Source organism: Saccoglossus kowalevskii, chromosome 21 (genome assembly GCF_978046115.1).
Source record: "Saccoglossus kowalevskii chromosome 21, keSacKowa6.1, whole genome shotgun sequence".
Classification (NCBI taxonomy): Eukaryota; Metazoa; Hemichordata; class Enteropneusta; family Harrimaniidae; genus Saccoglossus; species Saccoglossus kowalevskii.
In genome coordinates this window covers 18,787,666-18,812,755 of record NC_140661.1, presented here as the reverse complement: position 1 = coordinate 18,812,755, position 25,090 = coordinate 18,787,666, and the positions used below count along the sequence as shown (strand labels likewise).

At 36.9% G+C, this 25,090-nt stretch overlaps 1 protein-coding gene across 1 annotated transcript; it reads left to right on the top strand.

Annotated features, from left to right (window-relative positions):
* Positions 1–1,359: 1,359 nt before the first annotated feature.
* Positions 1,360–22,320, top strand: LOC102802818 (uncharacterized). The gene is made up of 4 exons (XM_078008317.2): positions 1,360–1,496; positions 18,161–18,357; positions 20,996–21,165; positions 21,722–22,320. The coding sequence occupies exons 2-3, from the start codon at positions 18,186–18,188 to the stop codon at positions 21,163–21,165; spliced, it is 342 nt and encodes a 113-aa protein (XP_077864443.1). The 5' UTR covers positions 1,360–1,496; positions 18,161–18,185; the 3' UTR covers positions 21,722–22,320.
* Positions 22,321–25,090: the final 2,770 nt, after the last annotated feature.

The window sequence follows — 25,090 nt, the reverse complement described above, 5'->3', positions numbered from 1 at the left end:
TAGTTATACATATATCTTTCCCCACTGATATAAATATCGTAGTTATACATATATCTTTCCCCACTGATATAAATATCGTTGTTACACATATCCATTTCCCTCTGTTGATGTACATATTGTACTCATACATATTTTTCTTTGCTCGCCGACACAATCATCCCCATTATACATATTCACTTTCTGTAAGGCTACAAATCTTGAGTTATGTATATCTCTCTTACCTCACTGATAAAAAAGTGATCTCTCTCGGCTTTACACCTAGTAATTTCTCAAGGGGAACACATCTCCGTTGATCCATATCTCAATTACACATGCTTTAAATCAGATTTCTATTAATACAAGGTATCGGGATACACCTGTACTTTGTTATGAATACAAGTTTAATTTGTGTCAGAAACGCTTTTGAAGCATACCATACATTTTTCGGCGACCACATTTCTCACACCAGACATTCACAAACCTATATCGTGTGTACACAAATTCGTGTAAAACCGTCACCCTTCCGTAGACTAGTGTTTGTTATCAGTATTGGTTATGCATGGGACGGTTGGTTAAATAAAACACATGCATACAATTGCAGCATACACCGCGGATATTACAAAGCTTAACTACCCATGTGCGAAATGGTATGTCCCCGTTATAACACTTATCTGCCTTTTTATCAAAAAAATGGTTTGTTCCTGTATGACGGAGAAAGTCGTGATGAGTCACGGTATACCAATGTCGGTATGGTTTCCAACAATACGCCATAAACTTATTAATGCAACAATACGGTCATGGCAATATTGGTTCTCAAAAATCGCTGATAACCACATACCGCGATGTGTCATTACCACCCACTATGCGGAGAAGCCTAAATGAAGACATCATCAAATTAAAGTACTACTTTCTCGTATCGTACATGTTTACGCTGTATTTACGATAATGTAACTTTACATAACAAGGGATACACACAACATTATACTAAATCACAATATTCATAATCGTAAACTTTTTTTTACAAACATTTTCTCGATATTATCAATTTCTTGGTATATTTTATATACGAACATTTGTTTTTATATATTTGTTTTTATTAATAATGACAGCGATGGTGGGATCGGATTGCTTAGGCCGCCTCCCCTGTCGTTAAAGGCTAGGAAGGTTGGATACATGATTTCCGGTGTATTGCCTGGTTGTATTAAAATATAATAATGTCATATGACGAGGTAGCTTTTAGCACAACACATCAAATTGAGGATAGTACCAACAAGTAGTTGACGAGCAGCAATTAATATTCAGTATTCATGCAAATTAGTCGCCTTATAAGGAATGTACTTACACGCCCATCCTACGTATTTATCTTTATGGTTGGGATCGCGGAAGATGAGTGGGTAGCTGCACAGATCTATATAAAGTCCGTGCTTGGCAAGTCTATACAAAGACGGCTACGCCAGATATTATACGTCTTTTTTTCCTGGATTTACAGAAGTGGGAAGCGGTAGTTGAAAACAGAGGTAGGTAATGTAAATATTTCATTCATTCATTCATCAGCGGTTGCACGTTGAAAGGCGCTCACTCGTATCTGCACTTCAACCACTGCGCTGTTAAACACACCAATAACACCGCAGTCTCCCCGGCATTAATCCCCTAAAAGGTATCCTCTGCTAACAGGCTACATTACAGACACAGGGCATTTGATAAAATACAATTTAATGTATCAGTCTACTTTCCAATTGTCATTAGTTTCGCTTTAATGAGATTGTTAATTGAATAAAAGCGTTTTTTATTACAACGTCTATTTGGGTTTTAAAATTGAGCGACCAATATTTGAAAAAAAAGTCATGGTTTTAAAAGTGCATATATCAAAAACAATCAAGCAATTGAATCAGATCAGTTACATAAATTGTTTTATATTTGGACCACATGAGGATTAAATGTACTCTCCTGATTGTATTACCTTATACACATTTTCAAGTACTGTATAACTTACTATGCTTAGTATGTACGTGAAATCTAAACACTCGAAAAGATACTTCATTCGCCGCCGATTAAGAGGTATGTCTTGGATCAAAATCTAACAACACACTAGAAAACTCTGACGTCTACCTCACATTTTAATTTTCCAATACTCACTTAAGCCGTGCAAATGTACAATAGCACGTCCCTTGGGTGGGGAGAACATACGCGAGGCGTCGAAATAATAACCGACCGTGAGACATGACGCGCAAAAAGGCGAGAGTGTGAAAAGTCTCACGCGCTTTGACGTAGTAGGGTTCCGTTGAATCGGGCGGGTGTCAGGTTGTTTTAGCAAAAGTACCGAATACATGTAATAACTGACACATTCAATAAATGTGATAGGAAACTCGTTTTCTACATTATGTGATGTTAAAATAAACAGATGATAGAGTAACAACTTAATCGTCCCTGGTGGATTCGTTGAGATGCTTATATCACGTCTTTATGTACGCTCTGATTATACTTGACATTTACGTGGATTCATCTCTGGCACTGATCGAGCCTGTAACACGGCAAAGTAAATTCATTCAAATAATTCATTCATTCATGTCTGACGATCGCGCTCCTATGTCCAATATCGGTCGAAGAAGTACAATTAAATATACGCCAACACAAAATTGAAACCATTGCTCGGTAATAAAACACTATTAAATGTCCAATTCAATCAGTTAACTGCATAATCGTGTAATTTCTATTCATTGGGGATGTTTCACAGATTAAAAAAAAACAAAAAACATTGTCATTACATCGAGTATCTCAACAGTTCAATGCCTCGATGGAATCTTCCGATGAGAAATACATTCATTTATATTCATGTTGTTTTTCACCTTGGTGTTCATGTCTCGAATCTTTGGCTGCATGAAGCGTAAACACAACAAACTGAAAATCCCTCCCATGAATCCCGCTCGTAGCAATATTCTTTGATTTCCGCTTCGCTCTGAATAATTCACTTTTTAATGCTCGAAATGACAGTAGCTTAAGTCCATATGTGAGATAAACACAAACGATGTAGAGATATATATCGAACAACCCACACGACCCGTTAGCGAAACACCTCCGTGCATCCAAGCTGCTTAGACGTTGTAATCTCCGTCGTATACATATAACAATGCCATGCACGTGACGTGGGATCTCTAGAAAGTCTACTATTGGAATGAAATTGAATGCGGGGTTTACTGTGTAACAAACGACTATTCATGATACCGCGTTTTTTGGTATAATTCAATCAAATCCGGCAAGATCTTCCAATTGCCACCTAATAGTTTTCATAGATTTTACAGATTAGAGAGAACAAAATCGCCTGTTTCCAGATAAAAGTTGGCCGCATTTTAAATGTTACCAAATAACATCAATATCGAAATTGTACAATTAACGCGATGAAGAATGCCAATCGTTTCTGAATACAGCACAGTGAGAATAATCTTATTCCATCGTGTCATCATGATTACAGTTTTAAATGTTAAACGACTTCGTACATCTCTGATTCTGAAACACTGGTTACTAGGTTACCCATCCACGTAACCCGGCAGTTGAAGCAATACTATGCTCAACTAATATCCCCTACAATTTGAAAGGAAACTGCATGGTTATTAAATTTATAACGAATCTAAAGTTCCATTTCGGCGTTAGTGTGTGAGCTGAAGTGGTGAACGTATAAAAGAATCGTTTTCGTGTTTTTTTTTTTCAGTTACCCGTGATAAGAAAGCCGGAATGAAAAATTTATAAGAGAGGGTTCAAATGAATAGATAGTAATTGGAGAGTCATGAGAGCCTTGATGTGTTGAATATAAATTAATCCGTGTTTTTCAAATAGAAAATCATTGCAGTATTTCCGTATACTAGGAGATGTTTTCAATGGAAATCATGATCACCGTCTATCACAAAGCCCCTCTCACTGATTGATGGTTTGGATTTGTAATTTCTTTGAATTTTACGCCGATTCGAACATTATTGAGTTCTTTGTTGCAAAGTGCTAAATAAAGTTCCCAACAGTATTGAAAAGAAGAAATATTTTCTATTACTTCGCTTAAACGGGCAAGACATTAACATGTTCTATATATACATGCGATTTGTTGTGTAAAAGCAAGTATTGCCGTAGGGATCGATGGGTATTTTATTGTATGGCATTACCCATGGGCGAACAAAATGTGTAATGGTTTAATGATTAAGATTTGACAGATTACAATTAATAATAGGCAACGCAGAATCGGTATATGTAAAACGGAGATGTTAGTACGATGGCGTGTGCTAGGGAACTTCGACGGACGTACTATCACTGTGGAACGTGTAATTGTCTTGTAACGGACGCACTAGCACTGTGGTACGTGTAATTGTCTTGTAATGAACGAACTAGCACTGTGGTGCGCGTTTGGTAGCATTGAGGTACGTGTAATTGTCCTGTGACGGATATAGTATCACTGTTATACGCGTAATTGTCTTGTCATTGACATAAGTAGCTCTGTTATGCGTGTAATTGTATTATAAGTGACTCACTAACGTGATGGCGCGTGCATTTGTCTTGTAACGGACATATAGTAGTAATCTGGTACGTCTAGTTGTATTGCAACGTACATACTAGCACGCGCAATTGCAATGAACATGTTCTATTCCATTTTAAAGTTTTTGTGCGGGTTCTTACGTTTTTATGTTCTACCTATACATTAAAACGTGTACTTACTTCTTACTTCTCGAAACGTCTAACTATATTTAATAGTTACTTAGAACAACGATTACCAAATATTATCTACTAATATATCACAGTTATATACGGTCAATGGATTCGTGAAGAAACTAGTAGCACTGTGATACATGTTTTTGTAATGTAATGTAAATAGTAGCACTGTGATACATGTTTTTGTAATGTAATGTAAATAGTAGCACTGTAATACATGTTTTTGTAATGTAATGTAAATAGTAGCACTGTGATACATGTTTTTGTAATGCAATGTAAATAGTAGCACTGTAATACATGTTTTTGTAATGTAATGTAAATAGTAGCACTGTGATACATGTTTTTGTAATGTAATGTAAATAGTAGCACTGTAATACATGTTTTTGTAATGTAATGTAAATAGTAGCACTGTGATACATGTTTTTGTAATGTAATGTAATTAGTAGCACTGTGATACATGTTTTTGTAATATAATGTAAATAGTAGCACTGTAATACATGTTTTTGTAATGTAATGTAAATAGTATCACTGTGATACATGTTTTTGTAATGTAATGTAAATAGTAGCACTGTAATACATGTTTTTGTAATGTAATGTAAATAGTGGCACTGTGAATTGTGCAATTGTACTGTAACAGACATTTTAGCTCCCTGATACGGTCAATTGTATCGAAACATTATAGTTTAAGTCAATGTGCACGAAGTATCCACCGCCCAATTAGCCACCTAGTGGCTGTTTTAGTGAATAAATCGGCGATTCAGATCGTAGCTTGACGATTCAGAAGTGAACGTCAGATCAGGACGTCTTGTTTGGCGTCTTGCCACCAATGAAAGGGAGTTCCCGACGATTTGAAAGTATAATAAAACGATGTCTGTTCATAAAAACTGATATTTGCCAAGAGACAGTATGTGTGTTCACGCCTCATAAACACAGATTGCGCCGATGATGAGGGGGGCATATACGCTAACGCTTCACTTCAAAGTGATTTCGTTATCGATTGATGAGATACTTATCAGTCGTGTCTGTTTCAACCTTATAAATCAGTTGTACTAATCTGATTCATTCAATTTACTGAATTTGAGAGTAGTGACGTAAATATACATACTTGCACGAGTGTGCTAATGTGTTGATTAATCCCTACTTTAACATGACACGTTTTTGTAACTCGCTACGTTGTGCGCATTTAATTCGAGCTAACATACACCAGTCATCCGTATTTCTCGTCTTATACCGGTACAGAGAGCGAACTCAATCCGCAATATTCCGAATTACTCCTGTTTCAATTTCTCGCGTTTTTTTGCTCCACGAATCTCTAGTTGATTCGAATTTTTAACAAGCTAACTATAAGTACTGGTTCGTTATCCAACTTTCTTTTTTATCCGAACCCCGAAGCCTCGATTTTGCGATAATGGAATACATTTCTCAGCCGATTTCTGTCGAATTATATAGCAGAGCGAACATTTTATACCTTATTTTATAACAAAATAACATGCTTTTAACAGCCCTAAGACGTGAAAATGGATACAACTGTTTAGCTTCGAGATTCATTTCTTCTTTTTTTTTTGAAACAACTATACGTACCCCCTAGTTTAGTTGACTGGGATATAATGTATTGCGTATAACAAAGCGAACATTGAATGCTGGGACTACCTAGCATGACATATAGAGCTTGATTGGCGGTTGTGCACCCAGAGCTGTGTGGCTTGTATCACGTGGTTCACACTACCGTGTTGCTAAAAATATCAGTATTTACGTGTATCCATCAACATATATATGCTCTGTGCTTGACAAATTGTGTTGAGTGTAGCGGCTTTTTTTTTCATCACGCCGTCGCTGTAGTACTTGATTGGCTATGCAACGGGAATTTACTCTACGTACCTTATTGTCTCTTAAGCGATGGGTTTTATAAGTGTACTCCAACGACGACGAGCGATCGGCAAGAGCAGAAACGTGAGAAGCAATCACTGACACTCGACCATGACGTTTTCTGATCACGTATAACTGAGGTAGTTTTTCGTCGTCATTGATGAAGAACTTACAAACAACATGTATGATATAGTATCGGGGGTTATCTCGCCCTGTTCTGTATCGATGTAGTAGTAGGACTGTAGTAGTAGTAGGCCTGTGACTCGACTGACTGTAAGACGGCCGTCTACTAGTTCAAAAGATGATTCGTAGCTAAACGAAAACAAAAATCTATAGGAAATGTGATGTCTTGCTTCAACACTGACAGTTCTAAAAAATACGGGTATTATTTTGAAGGGCAAACCCCATATCGGATTCCATATTGTATACAATGTATTTAGCACCTCGTGGAATATATAGTTCATAAATGACGTCATTAAATATTAGTAATGTAATTAATTTTTCATCAAGACGTTAGATTCGGACAAACAAACTAGTAAAAAATACTAAAATTACCAAAAGATAAATTTAAAATTGCAGCGGCGTTTTAAAATTTTGTACATACAGTACACTTCATTTGGATTCACAACAAACGACTGAAAAGACACAGTGAAGTCATGGAGTGGAAATCGTCGTTTTCGTCAGTACTGCATTGTATTTGTTTCACAGAACGAACAACGTTCAATGTTTGTATTTTCAATGGTGCCTCTTATGGGACTTGCATCCGAGAAAGACAATCGAGGATTTCCCTTTCCTTTTCACTACGATATGACGTGAATATACCCTCACCTCATCAAATAACCATCATCGAATATGGAAATAACCCCCAAAATACTTTCCCGTCTGTCGAATTCTGTGCGATGTCCATGTACATCATTATATACGTCACATTCGAAAACTTCCCTTCGTTTGCGTCAGACGCAAAAACACTGTAGTGAGTTACGGAATTACGATTACGTCACTGATCGCAAAAGGTGGTACAGGCACGAATGTCGTCGTGAAATGAATTTCGCTGGCAGTTTGGACTTGCTTTATTAGGACTACAAGCAATGAAAAATGAAAAATAATAAGGTTATGGCGAGAATACCGCTAAGTAATATTCCCTCAGGCGGTACGGGGTCGCATACGGTCGCCGTACTGCCTTAGTACATACTTTGCGGTATACTCGAAGCTGTCTTATACTTATTTCTAGGATTATACAAGCACATCCGTAGTTGGTGATACGAATACTTAAATTACGCACTGAAAGAATTATATGTCGGTCAAAAAATCCACTAGGAAGTCTTTGATTTGTTCGTTTCAGAATAAGGCCAAATTGGGGTAATGAAATGCCTACTTCCTACTTTATCTAACGCTGTATGTTGGGGACAAAGCCCAAATATGATAAATATATAATCGTTGACGTCACTAGACATTCGTGACTGCCACCAGAGTGGTAGCAATGAGTCTAACTGCGTGTGATGACGTCAAACTACGCGAGCACGTGTTAGATCCTTTTGATAGCGTGATACCGAGATTGAAGGATAAAGCCTATTGTCGGAATTTCATTGCTCAATATTTACAACATTTTAAAATTGTACAAACACCACTTCAGTATTCAGCGCCAACTTTCGTAGACAGCAAGTAACGGATCACGTGTTGCATTATAGTGATTTATGGTGTACGTATGTGTCAATGGTATGTTTTTTCTTCCGCCGTTTCTTTTACCGGGGACTTCAAAAATAACTACAGTAGTTGTCAAAATTGCTACTACATATTGTGAACTGTCGTTGCGTGTGTATTGTGTGTTTCGGGGTGTATTTAGGCATATAGATAGCATGAAAACAAGATATAATCATAACTCAGTTTCACGTCCGTAGTCACGAACTTGTATTACACGGAGCTTGTGCCATTGAGTAATTATAATCCCCTGACTCCTATCATGAATTTTATTAAATAACATGTTGGTTGTAAACGGCCTTCTCGTGATCGAGGGAAACTACTATTGTTATATTGACCAACATATTATCAGACATACTAACAAGCCGATAGGCTGATTTGCGATCCGCTAGAAAACGCAAACAATCATTTTGTTGGTCGTTGCGATGGTTTAAAAGTTATCCCGACTTCCGGGTCAAATTACTCGACAATGAATCATATCAACAAACTAGTCAAACAGAGTAGAGTGAGATGACAGACAGACAGACAGACAGACAGACAGACAGACAGACAGACAGACAGACAGACAGACAGACAGACAGACAGTCAGAGAGACAGACAGACAGACAGACAGACAGACAGACATACAGACAGACAGACAGACAGACAGACAGACAGACAGACAGACAGACAGACAGACAGACAGACAGACAGACAGACAGACAGACAGACAGACAGACAGACAGACAGACAGACAGACAGACAGACAGACAGACAGAAATAGCATTCTTTGTGTGTTACGGTAACGTACTTTGCAAAACTTGTCCTAATGTTTTTTTTAAATCGTTATTCTTAGAACAATTCAGTAGAACACAATGTTAAACTAAAAAATGTATTTTTTTTTGACACTTTTTAAACCCAGATTTTTAAAATAATGCAAACAGTACGCCATCATTCAAATATATAGAATGTTATATGGAAATAGCATTCGTATTGACCTGATATTCAATGAATGGAAGCCAATTAAATACCAGTCCAGTCAACATCAACCATGATGTGTGCCGATTTAAACCTGTACGATATTGTATCTGGTCATTATTCTGAATATGTATCACATCAAACTAACAAACGTCACTTTCATATTTATCGTTTTATTAGTGATAAATATCTTCTATCGAAGAAGATATTCACGCGGTGCAATATATTGGATTCCATAATTCTTTTTTCAGCGACTTATAATATATCCTTCTTATTATTTCTCAATTTACGTATAAATGTCACACAACTTGAACGGCTATCATAAATTAGCATACCATTAATGGATATCGTAAATCTTAAACGCGAAAAATTGTTGTAAGATGAAAGCCATTCAACAATCAAGGACAATCTCAGGCTTAACATGATATATCTATACTTATTTATCGTTATGACCGGAGTTAACAGCGGAATTCTTAGGGTATGCCTTGTATATACCACATGTGTCTTTCTTGACTTGCATTCATGTTAATAAAACAAAAATTTGACACCGGGGTGTATTTTGCGTAAGCTGTTCCGAGGGAATTGATGATAAATCAGCGTAATTCCGCCTCGTCGTACTCGACGCTATGAATCCGATTTAAGCGTACCAATCCGTGTTTCTGCTTTATATCGCGTCTCAGATGGCATGATTAGGCTACAATTCATTGTGTTCTACGCATGCGTCGTGCCATAGAAGCAAATCTCGCATTATTGTATTGCATTCAATGCTGTCGATTCTACAATCGAAAGTAAACGCTATTATTTTTTTTATTTCGGATTATTGAGTGAACGGATCAAATTAAATGAGCGAAGCTTGCACTACGACTGCAAAATTTCAGTGGCGGCTCTATAATTAGTTGGTGTTTAGTAAAAACGGATGCATGGTCTGATTGTAAGTAATCATAGTAAACGTATTTATCAAATCCTTGGGAGGGAGAGTTGAATTTCGTGAGATTTAAGTTAATTCGGCAATTTGGATATTATATAAACAACCTGGTGTTAGTGCGTTTGTACCAGGACTCATGTACCACGTGAATATGCATTTAACCTATTCAACTTTAGTCGCATTTCATTTTTTTAAATGTGTGTATAAACCTAGCTAGCGAATAGGAAATGTTGAGCATTTTATTGAAAAATGCATAAAAATCGGCAAATTTGTGATTCGAAAATTTCTCGAGACACAGTTTTATTACAATATTCCATCTCCGCTTTACCATTACGTTCGCGTTAAAGTTTCCACGACTTTAGACTAATTATACCACGTATACGGTATGACATCAATAACTATATTTTACGAATTCTAGTGATGCGCCCTTATTACGTTGGCAACAAGGCAAAAAATAATCAAAACGCTTCCTGGAAGAGTCGAACTAATACTAAATAATTGCACACAAAACAATCACCGGTTGTTGGAACATAATACGCACTCTAGCTCATGTTAGCGGCAACCCTGTAACTAGTGTTATCGTTCATTGCTCACCCACAAAAGCTGATGGCGACAGTTAGTCGGAAAATCACTATAACAACCACACACATTGCATTAAATCAGAACCTGTGAATGTGAAGTTTTTTTAAGTATGCGTTTGTACCACAACAGTTACATTGGTTTTTATCATTAGAATTCATCGTCGTGACCTAAATGACATTCTAGCGATTCAATACAGTTATAATGACGATTTCAAAGCGTCGTTGGTGATTTTAATTTAAAGTGTTTTTTTTTTCGTATCCGTAGTTTTCAAAAGTAGACAATATACTGCTTTGTCGAAAAACGTGTACTACACTGATTAGAAAGTATCTAATCAACTACAACGTTTTGGAAATCATTCTATTCTATTCTATTCTTAATAATAAATAAATAAATAAATAAATAAATAAATAAATAAATAAATAAATAAATAAATAAATAAATAAATAAATAAATAAATAAATAAATAAATAAATAAATAAATAAATAATTATCACTTTCCAATGGTGAAATCATACCATACTACGCGACTTTCCTCGGATTCCTAATATATATATATATATAAAGCACATTGCAGTTGTTTAAAATTTGGGCATGTGCGCATGCGCAGTAACTAGTTGACGAGAACCAGTCTTTCGCATCCGAAGATAATATAATGGCGTTGTTAAATAGACATGTATATGTTCCTGTAAATGAATGTGCTTGAGGGAAACGTTATGATAGCACAACGAGAAGTCATTTTTGTTTAGCACTAGATCATATCCTCGGGGGCGGAGCTACGTCACAGACGTTCCACGTTGCTAAGACGCGCACCACTGTACCATGCATTTCTATGGGCTCTTTGCGCGCTGCTGTGGAACGCCGGTCGAGCCGGTGAAAATTCGAGAAAACAACACAAACTCAACTTTGAAGTAATCCCGAACAATCAAATTTATATATGTTACACACGTAGGGCTGCTAATCTTGTTACACTGTTCAGAGGAGTCTCAACAATCATCCCAAAGTACCGTTTTCTGCGAGTTTTGGGCCTTTGTTTTCACCGCCGCGGGTTGCCAGACGTTGAAAATGCCCGGATGTCCGCCCCGAGGATTGGCCCAATGCAATGGAGCCCCAGGATATACAATAATAGACTACGTCAGCTAAATGTAAATTCTTTATCTAAAACTTATTTATCGCCCAGGAAAGAATCTTCACTACTTTTTTTTACAGTTCATAATGTTCTAAACTCAAGTGTAGAGTGTGTCGATTCTATAAAACTGTCCCGTCACTATCCACCCCATAAGCGAGTACGTTATACATTGGTGTTTCTTGGAGATAAATCCCATTTATTCTCAGAGGAGTCACGATTTACAACACGTAGACGACGAAAATTAGATCATTGGTTTACCTCAAACAGGAAATTAACTGAATTTAATCATTGGTCTGTGATCAGTGCAGCGCAGTATTCTCTTTAAGTTCGCTACTTTTTTGAAGACAGTAGTCGGAACTGTATCTCCTGTGCATTGTACTTTCTACGCGTTAAACTGGCTCCGATCATTATTAGGCAAACGTGGTTTACTGTACCGCGTCCTGTTCGATATGGGACTCATAGCGACGTATACAACGCGTGTAAAATACATTGTTTATTTACATGAAATTCGAACACGCGCTGCGCGACGACCACCGCGCTTTAATTTTTCCAGTGAATGTATTCTCTGTTCATAAACGTATAAGTGACACCGCTTTTCATCACCAAATGCAATTAAATTTGTCTGTCTCTCTTGACGCTTGAAGCCGTGCAGCGCGTTCGGATAACGTTTAAACAACGTATTTTACACGCGCTGTGTACGTCAAAAAATTCACATCGGACACGACGCGGCGCAACGACTTGACGTCTTGCCTGAATCATCATCGATTGAGCTGATATACTGATCCGTGATAATTTCAAGGCGGTACGGTGATAGCAACGGGTCGTGTTCGATATGGGTGTTATGCGACGTACTTTGATACACGTGCAAAATATATAGCTTATTTAAAGGGCGGTGGTCGTCATGCCACGTCCTGTTCGATATGGGACTCATAGCGACGTACACAACGCGTGTAAAATACATTGTTTATTCACGCGAAATTCGAACACGCGCTGTGCGACGACCACCGCGTTTTAAATTCGAATGCGCCGAAAAAGCAATTATCGACACATAGAAATACGCCGGTACGTTATATCAAATCATGATGGAAATGGTCAGATTAAAACAACACCACAGAATATAGGTAAAATTGTTATCGGTAACCAGTTCACGGTTGCAATGACACGACGGATACAAAAATAATAGATGACTCCGTTTTGCTCTCGAAATCCATGGCTATTGTGAACAATGAAGCATGCGGAAGAAGTGAGATGTGGTACACTTTTGCACAAAAAACACAGCATTCGGAAAATACTGATCTGGGAATAACGACGTTGAAACAAATGATTTTTATGACTACCGTGTAAGTCACGTGACACACGCTAACAGCTATCCTGGCGACCCGAGATACAACTAGTACTTAAGGGGAGAAAAGAAATGTACTACGTGTCCTGCTTTATATATTTATTTAATTCCATAATACATTTATTTATTTAATACATTTACTCGTAAGCCAAAGGCAAACACATATTCGAAGATTCCAGTCTCTTGACTATTTGATCATTATTATAATACTCTTCGAAAACCATAACTGCATCTAGCTGAATGAATTAACAATGTGATTGACAGAGAAAAAAATGTACATCATATATTTATAACTTTGCCATACTCCCGGCATCTATATTTCATTAAAAGCCCGTACCATTTTTTTTTTATAAAATTTATAAATACTGAGCAAAAAGAGTTGTGTCTTTTGGCCGCTGGGGATTACGACTACACGCTACGAATCTGACAGTTCGTCTATCTAACGTGTAACAGGACGCTAGTGTCACTCTGTAAGACACAGAGAGAGAAAAAAACATGTGTTCGATTGTTTCTGGTACCTTTATCCGAATAAAACATTGTGCCATCGTAATGCATTTGGTACGAGACGAATAGAAACTTCAACATAACCGTAGGCTAAGAAAAAATGTGTATAACTTCCATACTGTGTGAAGTGACCATTTATTTGAATATATTCTAAGAGATATTGGGATTCTGTTTAAAATGGAAGAACAATTTTGTCGACCATTTCACATTCGAATTAGAAGCCCGAGTACATTCAAAACATGGAACTTCATCAGTGTGTCGTAACAAAGACGGCTACCACGCTGTGAGAGCACATAGACTACCGCAGCGTTCTCGATGTATGACGTTTAGAAAAAGATAGGAAAATATTGTATGTAGTTACAACCAAGCATATTTATTGTTTTGAAAACATCGGATCATTGAACGATAACTTGATTTATTGTCATGAGAACTAATTTTCAAATTAGAACTGAGATACTGAGCTAACCGTAATATGTTTATTTACGTAATATGCAACCTTATTTACAAGCGTATTTCGCGACAGTGAAGAGAATCAAAACTAACGTTCACCGTTAAATGACCCTGTGATGTGTTCGTCGGAACGCAATTACCGCAAAGTAACTACATGCTATGACCCTGTGGAATAGTCGTATAGGTGCAATTGTCGCAAAATAAAGGGTTAACTCAGTGATACAGACATGACCCTTTGATGTAGTCGTCGGGAGGTAATTGCCACAACTCGTTAGCTACCTGATATGCTATTGCGATGTGGTCGTCCATCCGTCGTGATACAATAGACCATTTTCCGTTCACTGCGAGAATCACGCGTTATGCGTGAAATCGAACGTAAAAACAGGACAAACAAAGGTCATAGCGTCGTAGTGGCGTCAAACATCGCGTGGGATTCGACAAACGCGAAAGTATTTCGGAGACATTTCCATGCTTAATAATGTGCTGTCCACATTTCATGATAGGCAATTTCGATTAAGTAAGGGTATTCGGAAGCAATATTCCTCTGTCGAAGATCGGCCGGTCAATGTAAGCTACGAAATAAAGAATTCTAGTTCAAAATCAAATCGTTCGATTTTTGCGGCAGACGTTCGACGCGCGTCTTTCATGCATCTCGCGAGATCTCGCAATTGTAGAGAAAATCACCTATTGCCGCACTGTAGGTCGTTAACTACTCCTTGTTTGTTTCGTTATTTAACACATTTAACACGTGACCTGCTTTGATAATTATCGCAACGTACAACCGCTGCCTTAGTTCTAGACGACCAGTTACAGCGTTGTTTAATAAAACTATTTCACAATTTGACGGTTGTGATGAATGTGAAATCACAAATACACTATAACAAGCATTTGACCTCAAATTCGCCCGCAATGCGTCACATTCTATGCCAAATAGCGATAACAATAAAGATGGTGTTTACATGAACTGTATCCGAACTTTATGTGTCACATTATATGTCAAATATCGACAACATTAATGTTGGCGTGCACGTTAACTGAATCCGAACATTATGTGTCACATCATATGTCAAATATTGATAACATTATAGTTGGTGTGCACATAAACTGCTTATGTTACCTATGTGTCACATTCTATGCCAAATATCGACAACATTAGAGTTGGTGTGCACATAAACTGTTTATGCTCTTTATGTGTCACATTATATGGTAAATATCGATAACAGTAGAGTTGATGTGCACATAAACTGTTTATGCTCTCTGTGTGTCACATTATATGGTAAATATCGACAACATTAGAGTTGGCGTGCACATAAACTGTTTATGCTCTTGATGTGTCACATTATATGGTAAATATCGATAACAGTAGAGTCTGTGTGCACATAAACTGTCTATGTTCTCTGTGTCACATTATATGTCAAATTTCGATAACAGTAGAGTCTGTGTGCACATAAACTGTTTATGCTCTCTATGTGTCACATTATATGTCAAATTTCGATAACAGTAAAGTCGCCGTCTGTGTGCATATAAACTGTTTATGCTCTCTGTGTGTCACATTATATGTCAAATATCGATAACAGTAGAGTCTGTGTGCACATAAACTGTCTATGTTCTCTATGTGTCACATTATATGCTAAATATCAACGGCTGCCTCTGACCTCCATTACTGTTAAAGGTTAAAGGTTAAAAGCCGACGTTCCTTATCAGTAAAGACAAATGAAGATTAATCGCTAGTTATGGCACAGTGTGAGCACGGGGTTATGAACTGGTGATTCGTACTGAGCATCTATATACGATAAACAATGTTGATATCGATATCAAGTAAAACTCAAAGTTGCGTGGAATTGTACGAAATGTACCCAAAACAGTGGTTACTCTTGTTAATAACCAAATCAAGAAAATCTTGCTTTCAAGGGCCGAAGTTGCAAAGCGTCGTAAAACTATGAGATCATTACGAGGATACCTCAAAGTATGTACGAAGACGAACAGCGGGAGTATCGACGGACGCGCATCGGAGGTCGATGCGACGGCGTACTGTTTAAATGCTTACTTTAAGGTATTCTCGTAATAACCTTATTATACATCTTTCCCTTTCAAGGATACATCATGGGAATGCTGAAATCCAAAAAGTTTAGAACAAAATCAGCAAACTTCTTTGTGTGGAGTCCGGTCAAACCCTGGCGGCAGCCATGTTTGTTTTTATTATTCGAGAACGCTTACGTACGTAATCATTCTATATTTGGAATTCGCATTTCCTTATATGGTACGATGAAATACCCCGTAAATTACCGGCAAATTACGGCACGATGTAACTTAGGGCATTACGGTGACAGATGTATAATAATATGCAATATTTACAATGCTTGTAAAATACACTGTTTGTTTACACGGAAATGAAACGCGCTGCGCGGTGAGTGCGGCGTATTAGGGTCGTTCTCGGACGTTCGACTTAAAAAAGGAGCGAAGGTTATCACGTTATTTTGTTGATTTAAACACAAGTCATCAACTTGGGGGATTTTTAGCAAGTACGTTTCTCAGATAAAACTGTATAAAAACACTTTTTTTAGAAATATTTTCATAGATATTAATGTTAGGGCTTTATTTCATAAGAATAAATAGTTCTCGTCAGAAATTCATAATAATTTGGGTCACCCACAAGTACCCATTTCATAACTATTTTTCCACCTTATGTACCCCGAACGAAACGAGATATGACGAAACCAATGATAACAAATACAAGAGGCGTTTGACACATGTGACCATACTTTTTTGTCGGTATTTTGTGGGCAACAGCATAAAATAAAACCATGTGGTAAATACCAATCAAAAAAATCCGGGAACCGTTTTAAAAGCACTCAGTTGAAATAGAGGCTCGAGGTCGTGATCAGTATATTATATACTAACAAAAAAAAAATCCAAAAATGTCGGCATACATTTTTCTTCTGTAGACGGTCTCTGCAGACGCACTGTATTAAAACCGCCATCCATTCTAAGGATATCAATTTCCTTCCTCGATTAGGCGTCGATTGAACGGAGCGTGCTTTGATCGATAGCGAACCTATCAATTTGTTAAAGGCACGTCGCCTGGAATATAAGTACGTTTATTCATACGCGCCTATTGCATGTTATTACAACCAAACAATCATTTTGTGCAGTGATTATCCGTATTCTAATAAAAAGTGTCTCTCAGTCTGAGAACACATGTGTCACATCATATAATCCCTCACAGCGATCCTCAGAATGTATAATATTTTACTAAAGATGTAACGTCTTTCGAAATATAACACCAGCGCTTAAAGGTTCGTACTCAGTTCTTCGTCGGATGAGAACGCATTAATTAATTAAGCATGAGGGAGAAGTGCAGTGCACCTTGTCGGCGTTTTTTTTTAAATCCGTTCTCGTGAGACCCGGTTCAACGATTCTGTGTCGTGATTCAAGTAACATCACCGAGCCGTTTTACTGCTAGTACGCGTTGTTAGTAGTAGTTATGAATTTCCGGGTTGCCGTTTAAGAGTTTCCAATAACTATGCAAGACATGAAACGTAATTCATATTGACACGTTCGTGGGTTTATTCGCATACAGTAAATAGTTGGTGTTCGATAGGAACAGTTCAACAATAGGCCATCTATCGTTCTATATTCCATATTTTTTTTAAATAATGCTAAACGAACGCTTATCCTCGCTTACGGCTCAGATTTTTTAGTACACGACTATGATGGTAATCATGCCGGATATTATTTCTGAAAACCACGCATGCGCACCGATATGCATTCATACAAACACATCGATATTTCAAAACTACATGATCACAAAATCCATATTCAATAATTCATTCACGCGCGATTTGCATCGCTCATGGATATGATCGGAAGTTTCATAATTCTGGGGCGTGATCTGTACGTCCCTGGATTCAAAATCTCCCGTGGTCTAATAATCTCCCGTGGTCTAATAATTCTTTTTAAAAAATCGACAGCTTAAATCCCTATCCCTGGTTACCAATAAATACATACAAACATAATAGTTCTGCGTTTTATTATTCTTCAGGTGGGATATAATACAAATCTCCAAAATGCACACAACAACGCTTCTGGTAGTTGCCGTAGCAACGATTGTGTGTATATATGCAGCGCCGTATGACGATTTTTGGAACAAGCAACCAGAACGAAAAACAGACGATAAACGCCAAACGGGAAAAGTCAAGTATAACCAATTCCATCACTTGGGTATAGGCAAGCGAAGAGGTACGTATTCTATTATATTGTGTAGTTCAGCGTGATGTTAACGTGACAATGGCAGTATGGTTACTCATTAGCGCAATAATACTATTTAATTATAAACTCCCTATCGCTAAATATGACATCTCAATTTACAGCATAATTTTATATCAACCCGTATCATCTCCAGAGTCAGATTCTAATTGGGAAATCTAATAATCTGCTGTAATCAATCATAGGTTAACGGAGATTGAAGCAGAGTATATGTTTGTCCAATACAATGTATATGTTATCGAGGAATATGGGTAGGTTTGTTTTTTAGGGGGGGGGGCAAATTTCTATTATTTTGTTAAAGACATGATTTAATTTATCGTCGATATTATGTGTGTTATAATATAAAATTATATAATAATAACAGCAGTCAGCTGCACTAAAAATCACCATTCTGTTGAACTTGTTGATTTTTGCTAGATAACGCATCGTTTCTAATGTTGTTAGAAATATTGTTTCCATGACAACATAATTAATATTCATAACATTATTATTATTATTATTATTATTATTATTATTATTATTATTATTATTATTATTATTATTATTATTATTATTATTATTATTATTATTATTATGAATAGCAATGATTGGAATAGTTCATACATAGTGTCTCTAAGCATAAGGTGGCCTGATTAATTATTCATGAAGACGTTCGATTAAAAGAAATAAACAAAAATAGATTAGCGAGAACGTAATCACGTAATTATATGGAACGTTTAAATACTAAAAAGGGTGTTTCTCAGGCAATACACGTCCTAAAAATCCAAAGAAAGAAAAACACTTGAAGTTGAAATTTCTTCAGAGTATGTTTGACTAATTAGTAACGTTTTTGATAACTTACGAAAATTGTGTGAAATTGTCCATTTCCTTAAAAAGCAAGACTATGTCTATGTCATGTCTATTTCAAAGTTTATTTAAAAATGGAGAGTAACAATTCTATGTCAAAAAGCTCTCTTGATTTGCTAGTTGAATTAATTGCCAATTTAAAGTGCAGAGAGTCGTTCAACTATAAATGTGATCACATTCCCCTTACATGCATTTTTGTATTACAACATAGCAAAAACAATACATTACATTGCGTTGTTAATCATAAATCGCCGTTGCTATTGATCAACATTTTCAATTGGGTAAAAACGAAATTTCGTATCTATTCAAATACGTGTTGAACACGTGTTTAAGTTAACATTCACTAAAACAATTACACTACAGCAACACTGACATTACTAGACGAAAAGTGGAGATTCTCTAACAGTAATTATTAATTATTAATATGAGAGAGTTGTTATACTTCTCCACTTGCAGTACAATATATTATTAAGTTACACACGCTGTTTAAGTCGTTTTATATCACTCAACTTAATTACGTACAGCTGTTGTTTTCACAGTCAATAGAAGAAGTTTCCTCGAGACATGGACTTACTGAATATAATATTTAAAACAGTCTTCGTTTATCTATCATTTTCACAAGATTTCTCGAAATTCGTCTGCAATAAATATCCTAGACGTTCCGATTGCTCACGGCCTTAATCGCTATCTATTTTCGAATGGTGTTCCAGCAGTTTTGGGGTATTCATTTTACGATTTGGAATTCGTACCGGAAACTTAATTTTTTTTTAAATTGCTGTGTGCCCTCTCTTAATGCACTTCTCTTCAACGGAATTATAGAAATTGAGAGACATATATTCCGATTTTTCGGTTAAATCAAACTATTTAGATCTTTAGACACGGATGTCCGTAATTTATCACGTAATTTATTTTTGCACTTAAAACGGTGCTCCATTATCTCACATCGTCGCGTTCACTGTTCTACAGATGTAGAGAAGATGTTTGAAGAAATAGACGACATGATTACTGAGAATGGTGCGTTATTCGCCGAGGAGAAACAAGTGACGCGACTTTCTCACTCACTAGTAATTAGTGTTAAGGATCTTTTTAAAAATTCACTTTTCAAATCACTGTAATCTCAAATCTTATCACCATACAAGATATATAACATAATTAAAATAAGAAATCAGAGTAAATATGACGATTCGGGGAGAATTGTTTGTCGGTGCATTCAATCCTGCCCAGACGCCATTTGGCACGCTCGTTGTAAGTCATGATCGTAGCACTTTCGTTTTTATTACGTTAGTTTAATGAAATCAACAGAAGACAATCGTAGATTTATCACAACGAAGTTAATTGAATAGGGCTTCGGAACAACTTAAAAGATCAATATATACTATCAATGTTATTTATCCTGCTAATAAAAACGTGGAAGTGAAGTCTTACACATCAATGAGTGCTGGTTGAAATCAAATTATCGTCGTCATCTTTGCCTTGATTGAAAACATACATTTGACATAATGATGATATAACTGAGATTACTACGTCACAGACAGGGGCTTTACCGTGGCATTATACACGGTAGTGGCTGTGAATACGAGTAATATAAGCCGAGGAATCTCAGGATGAGGGCAGTAAATTGAGTTCAAGGAATCGTGAAATTATAGTCTAATAATATTTCTTTAGTTGGACTGCATAAGAAAAGACTTCAACGTGTCTGCTGAATATGCACATATCGGAATAATAGTATTACTAAATCCAGCTTATGTGTTTCTACGTCTTACAGATAACTCACTGGAAACACCGGAACACAAATCAGACCTAGAGAAACTTCTTTACCGATACTTCTTACAACTTCTTGATAACGAAATGGCACGACAGACGTTGACCCCTGGCCAAGAGTACGTGAACGAATCAGTGGAAGATGACATGGGAGATGGTTTAATTTTGTCGTAGGTGAGTATCAGAGACCTGTCACATTATTGACAGGCGTGATCGGATTTGTTCAAAAAAAAATAGAATCTAATTACTCACGATAACTAGCTACAGGTGACATATGATTCGTATTTCCAAAAAATCACTCACTTTACAGACCGTTTGTCATTTAGAATATAGCAAGAAACGTTACATTATTTTTAGTAGATGGATGATTAGAAATGAAACCAGTATTTATTTTTCCGAATGTACATATCAAATCAAGTCTGTACGGAAATGAGGTTCAAGTAGACGTCTGTATGTGTCACGACGACAAAAACAAAAATGTTAGTCTGCTGGAATTCGATAAAAAAGGGGTCTTATTTGAGTCACGTCGATTGGTACATCCGCAAGCACAAACATCAGGTCGTACATGTTTCATTACCGGTGTGCGCGTGCCTGCGAAACGCCGCATCTTCGTTTTCCGGGAAAAGGATCTGTGAACTCCGTCACTTGCAACAACTAACGTCACACAAAGTCTTCGTCACCAGCCCTCTGTTAGCTCTAATTCGTTGCATATTTTTTCTTTCACTTATAGGTCGTTTAGCTTCAATAGAGACGTGAATTGATGTATATTTTATCTTTTATTTATTTCTCCTTGGCTCTACATGTGTACCGTAATACAGTTTGGACTCCTACACGATATTTGATCTACGGGATGGGATCGAATCACCGTACTTGACTCTTCACTCTTCACCTATCTATGCGTCGAAAAATCAAACACAAATCGTCTAGTAGTTATTTCTGTAGCATACTATTTTTATCATCAAAACATTCTCAGTGAACATTTTATTAAACTCACGAGTATATACAAAAATGATTTTGATGATTATTTAATTAAATCTGTAAAAAGTATATAAATATATATATTAGCAAATCCGATATTAATGTATCGATACTTTAATCACAGACTATCAGTAGCACAATGGTACCATACTACTACTACTACTAATAATAATAATAACAATAATGAGTAATCAATACTAATAATCCTCGCCCCTACTATATATTTCATTTTTTTCAAATTTAGGTCCACGCCCCCATAGATTGTATTATATGATATTTTATTTACTCAGAGTTTCTAGACTGTACGGAATATTATCATAGTAAAATAGATAAGGCTGTTGTTTCTAAGCATGCTTGGTTTGACTCGTCTTTTATTTGTTGATGTATATTGCACTTACTTTAAAGCGGCGGGGTCGTCACCTGCGCACGCGTGGGAATTGATTCCCAAGCGGCGATAATGACAACACACGCTAAAAACGCAAAGGCTCATGGATAGACGCTTGTTTGTAAACAATGACACGCTGTGGCCATCTGACGCATGCGCAGGTGACGACTCCCCCGCTTTAATAATCTTCAACGAAAACATTGTATAATGTAGCCACACTGTTAATGCACTTACAATTATTCTGTCGAACTTTGCCAGCATAACGTGACACAGCCGTAAAAACATTGTATGACACAGCGTTCGATATGGGTTGAATACGGCGTATAGAGAGCGGGGAAATTACATTGTCAGTTTCCATGAAATTCGATCGCGCGCTGCGTGGCGACTGGTCTTCGTATGTATGCATAGTTTATGGCGAACGTTATACTGATATTATGCATATGTCCGACGCGCTGACAGCTTTAATCTTTCAATACGCCCAAAAGATTTGTTTTATCTGTTTTTTGCCAGATGTTGGTATGTCTCGTATAACTCTTTATTAATACTGAATGGATTGCACCCGTGAACGAAATTACATACATTAAACCAATTCAGCATATAGTGACCGAGGATTATGCAAATTATTATGTGAGTCAGTTCAAGTCATATCGTATATCGGCATTTTGCAAGCAATTACCTGATTACAACAATGTGATTCTATTATTCGAAAATTATGAAGATTTTTGGGAGAGTAAATCTCGATTCCTGTAAGTTTATTATTCATTTACAGGAGTTCGCGATATTTATCTTTCCCGCCGTTTTGCAAATGCACTCAAGACGTGAAATTGGGAGCAATACTGACCAGAAAATGCACAGATTCCCAATTTAATCTTTTCCCGCAAGACCGTTCTATCCCTGCCAGTCATATACACTAGATTTTAAAGAAGCCTTGGAGTCCTTCTATTGAACCCACATAATTCGGCAATGGCGGGCCATGGATAATTATATGATTATTATGATAGAGACTAGTCGCGAAACAAAGCTTGTATGACATTAATTTTTATTTACGGAACTATTTTTTTTTCGTTTTAATTAATTTAATTTAATTGGGCTTCCACAATTACATCCGGAAGTCAATGAAAGTGGTTGAAATTTACCACTTCGGGTACCTAGAAGTTTCTGCGCATGCGTATACTGTCTTGATTCAGTTATAGCTATTGTAGTTGTCCTTTTCCGACAAACAGACATAATATAAATAATGTTATCAGAAGAGGGGTTACGAATCCGAAAGTACGAAGCTTCAACGAGTGATGTGATAAATGAGAATAGAGATGCGAATGTATTGTTCACAATGGCGACACCGTGACACTGATGGAAAGTGTGACGTCATATTTCTTTTGTATGATATCTATTATAATTACATTTGCAAATCGATATTGCATTTATATTTGACAGTGTTAGCTTAATAACCACGTTGACGCTATTGGGCATTGTCCATCATTCTCACTGTGCGAGATATTGGAAAAGAAAAAAGAAAAAGAAATAAAAACTGCAAATCACGATTTTCGAAGCATGTTTGCAACAGTGTATAATTAGGGATTCACATGTGAAATATGGATTTCATTCTTCTTCGTGCTACGCTCGTGTAATTAGTCATGAAAGGAAATCGACAAGTCTGTCTGTGACGGGACGAATAAACGCGTTCTCATCGCCCAAGTTGAATGAAAGTGATGACTGAGTGGTGGATAGTATTTCTTCGTTATTGATCAATGGTTAAATATCAGTCAACTGACGTTTTGAGAAGAATACATTTTCCAAGCTGTCACATATTGTTTGACATCTACATGTATAAAATGGTATCAGGCCGCGAGCAGCGTAGTTTAGGTCACGCGCTTATTCGCGTTCTATGGCGGGTGTATATTTCATGCGTCATTTTGGTGAAACGTCATTATTAAATTGACCATTTTGAATCACCCTTGTTCGTGCTAGTAAAATATTCCAAAAATATTAGATTTCATACCTCGACTCGACAAGTAAATGTTTGCTCTGAAAATATTGCGAACTTCGAATTCGCAGTCGTTTGGCGGAAATGTTGTGCACAATCGAGTGATCGCGTGGAATAAACCCCGAATGAGCCTTCAAGTTTCTGTCGTAATGATCGCTTAAAACATCACGCGCGCACACTTGTCCTATTTTAACTTGCGATTTGAGTTAACTTTATCGTACACAATTCGTTCTGAACTTATCTAAAATCACAAAGAGTGTTGTTGTTGATAAATAACGTTTGAAGCGCAATAGTCGTCACGCATCGCGCGTTCAAATGTTTTCTCACGCTTGTTGCAGGCGTCGCATGTCCACCGTGGCGCCCAAACTCTGCGTCCAGTGGATGCGCGGGTAAATCTGAACAAGGAAGTAATCTATAAATGAAGAACTGGTTTCTGTTATACTACTATTATGGCTGATGGCACATTGATGTTTCTTACCTATACGTGTGACTTATATGACCTTATAAGGAAGTAGAAATCGATCACTGCTCAGAGCGATTATGTGGTATAAGCATAATACTATCTAATTGTAAAATAGCGGCAAAATAAGAATGTTCACGAATTGACAAAACGTTGTATATTACGCCAGTCAGGTAAAATGATTGAAGAGATAGTCTTTGAAATGGGATAGGATCAGATGAACAATTTACGTTCTCCATTAAGTATGCGTAATGTAAAAAGTATGTACATGCGAACTTTAATCACAGTAGTT

Coding starts and splice junctions, on each gene's coding strand:
- LOC102802818 (XM_078008317.2), top strand. CDS start 18,186: ATGCACACAACAACGCTTCTGGTAGTTGCCGTAGCAACGATTGTGTGT. Junction 18,358..20,995: donor GGGTATAGGCAAGCGAAGAG/GTACGTATTCTA, acceptor TACGTCTTACAG/ATAACTCACTGGAAACACCG.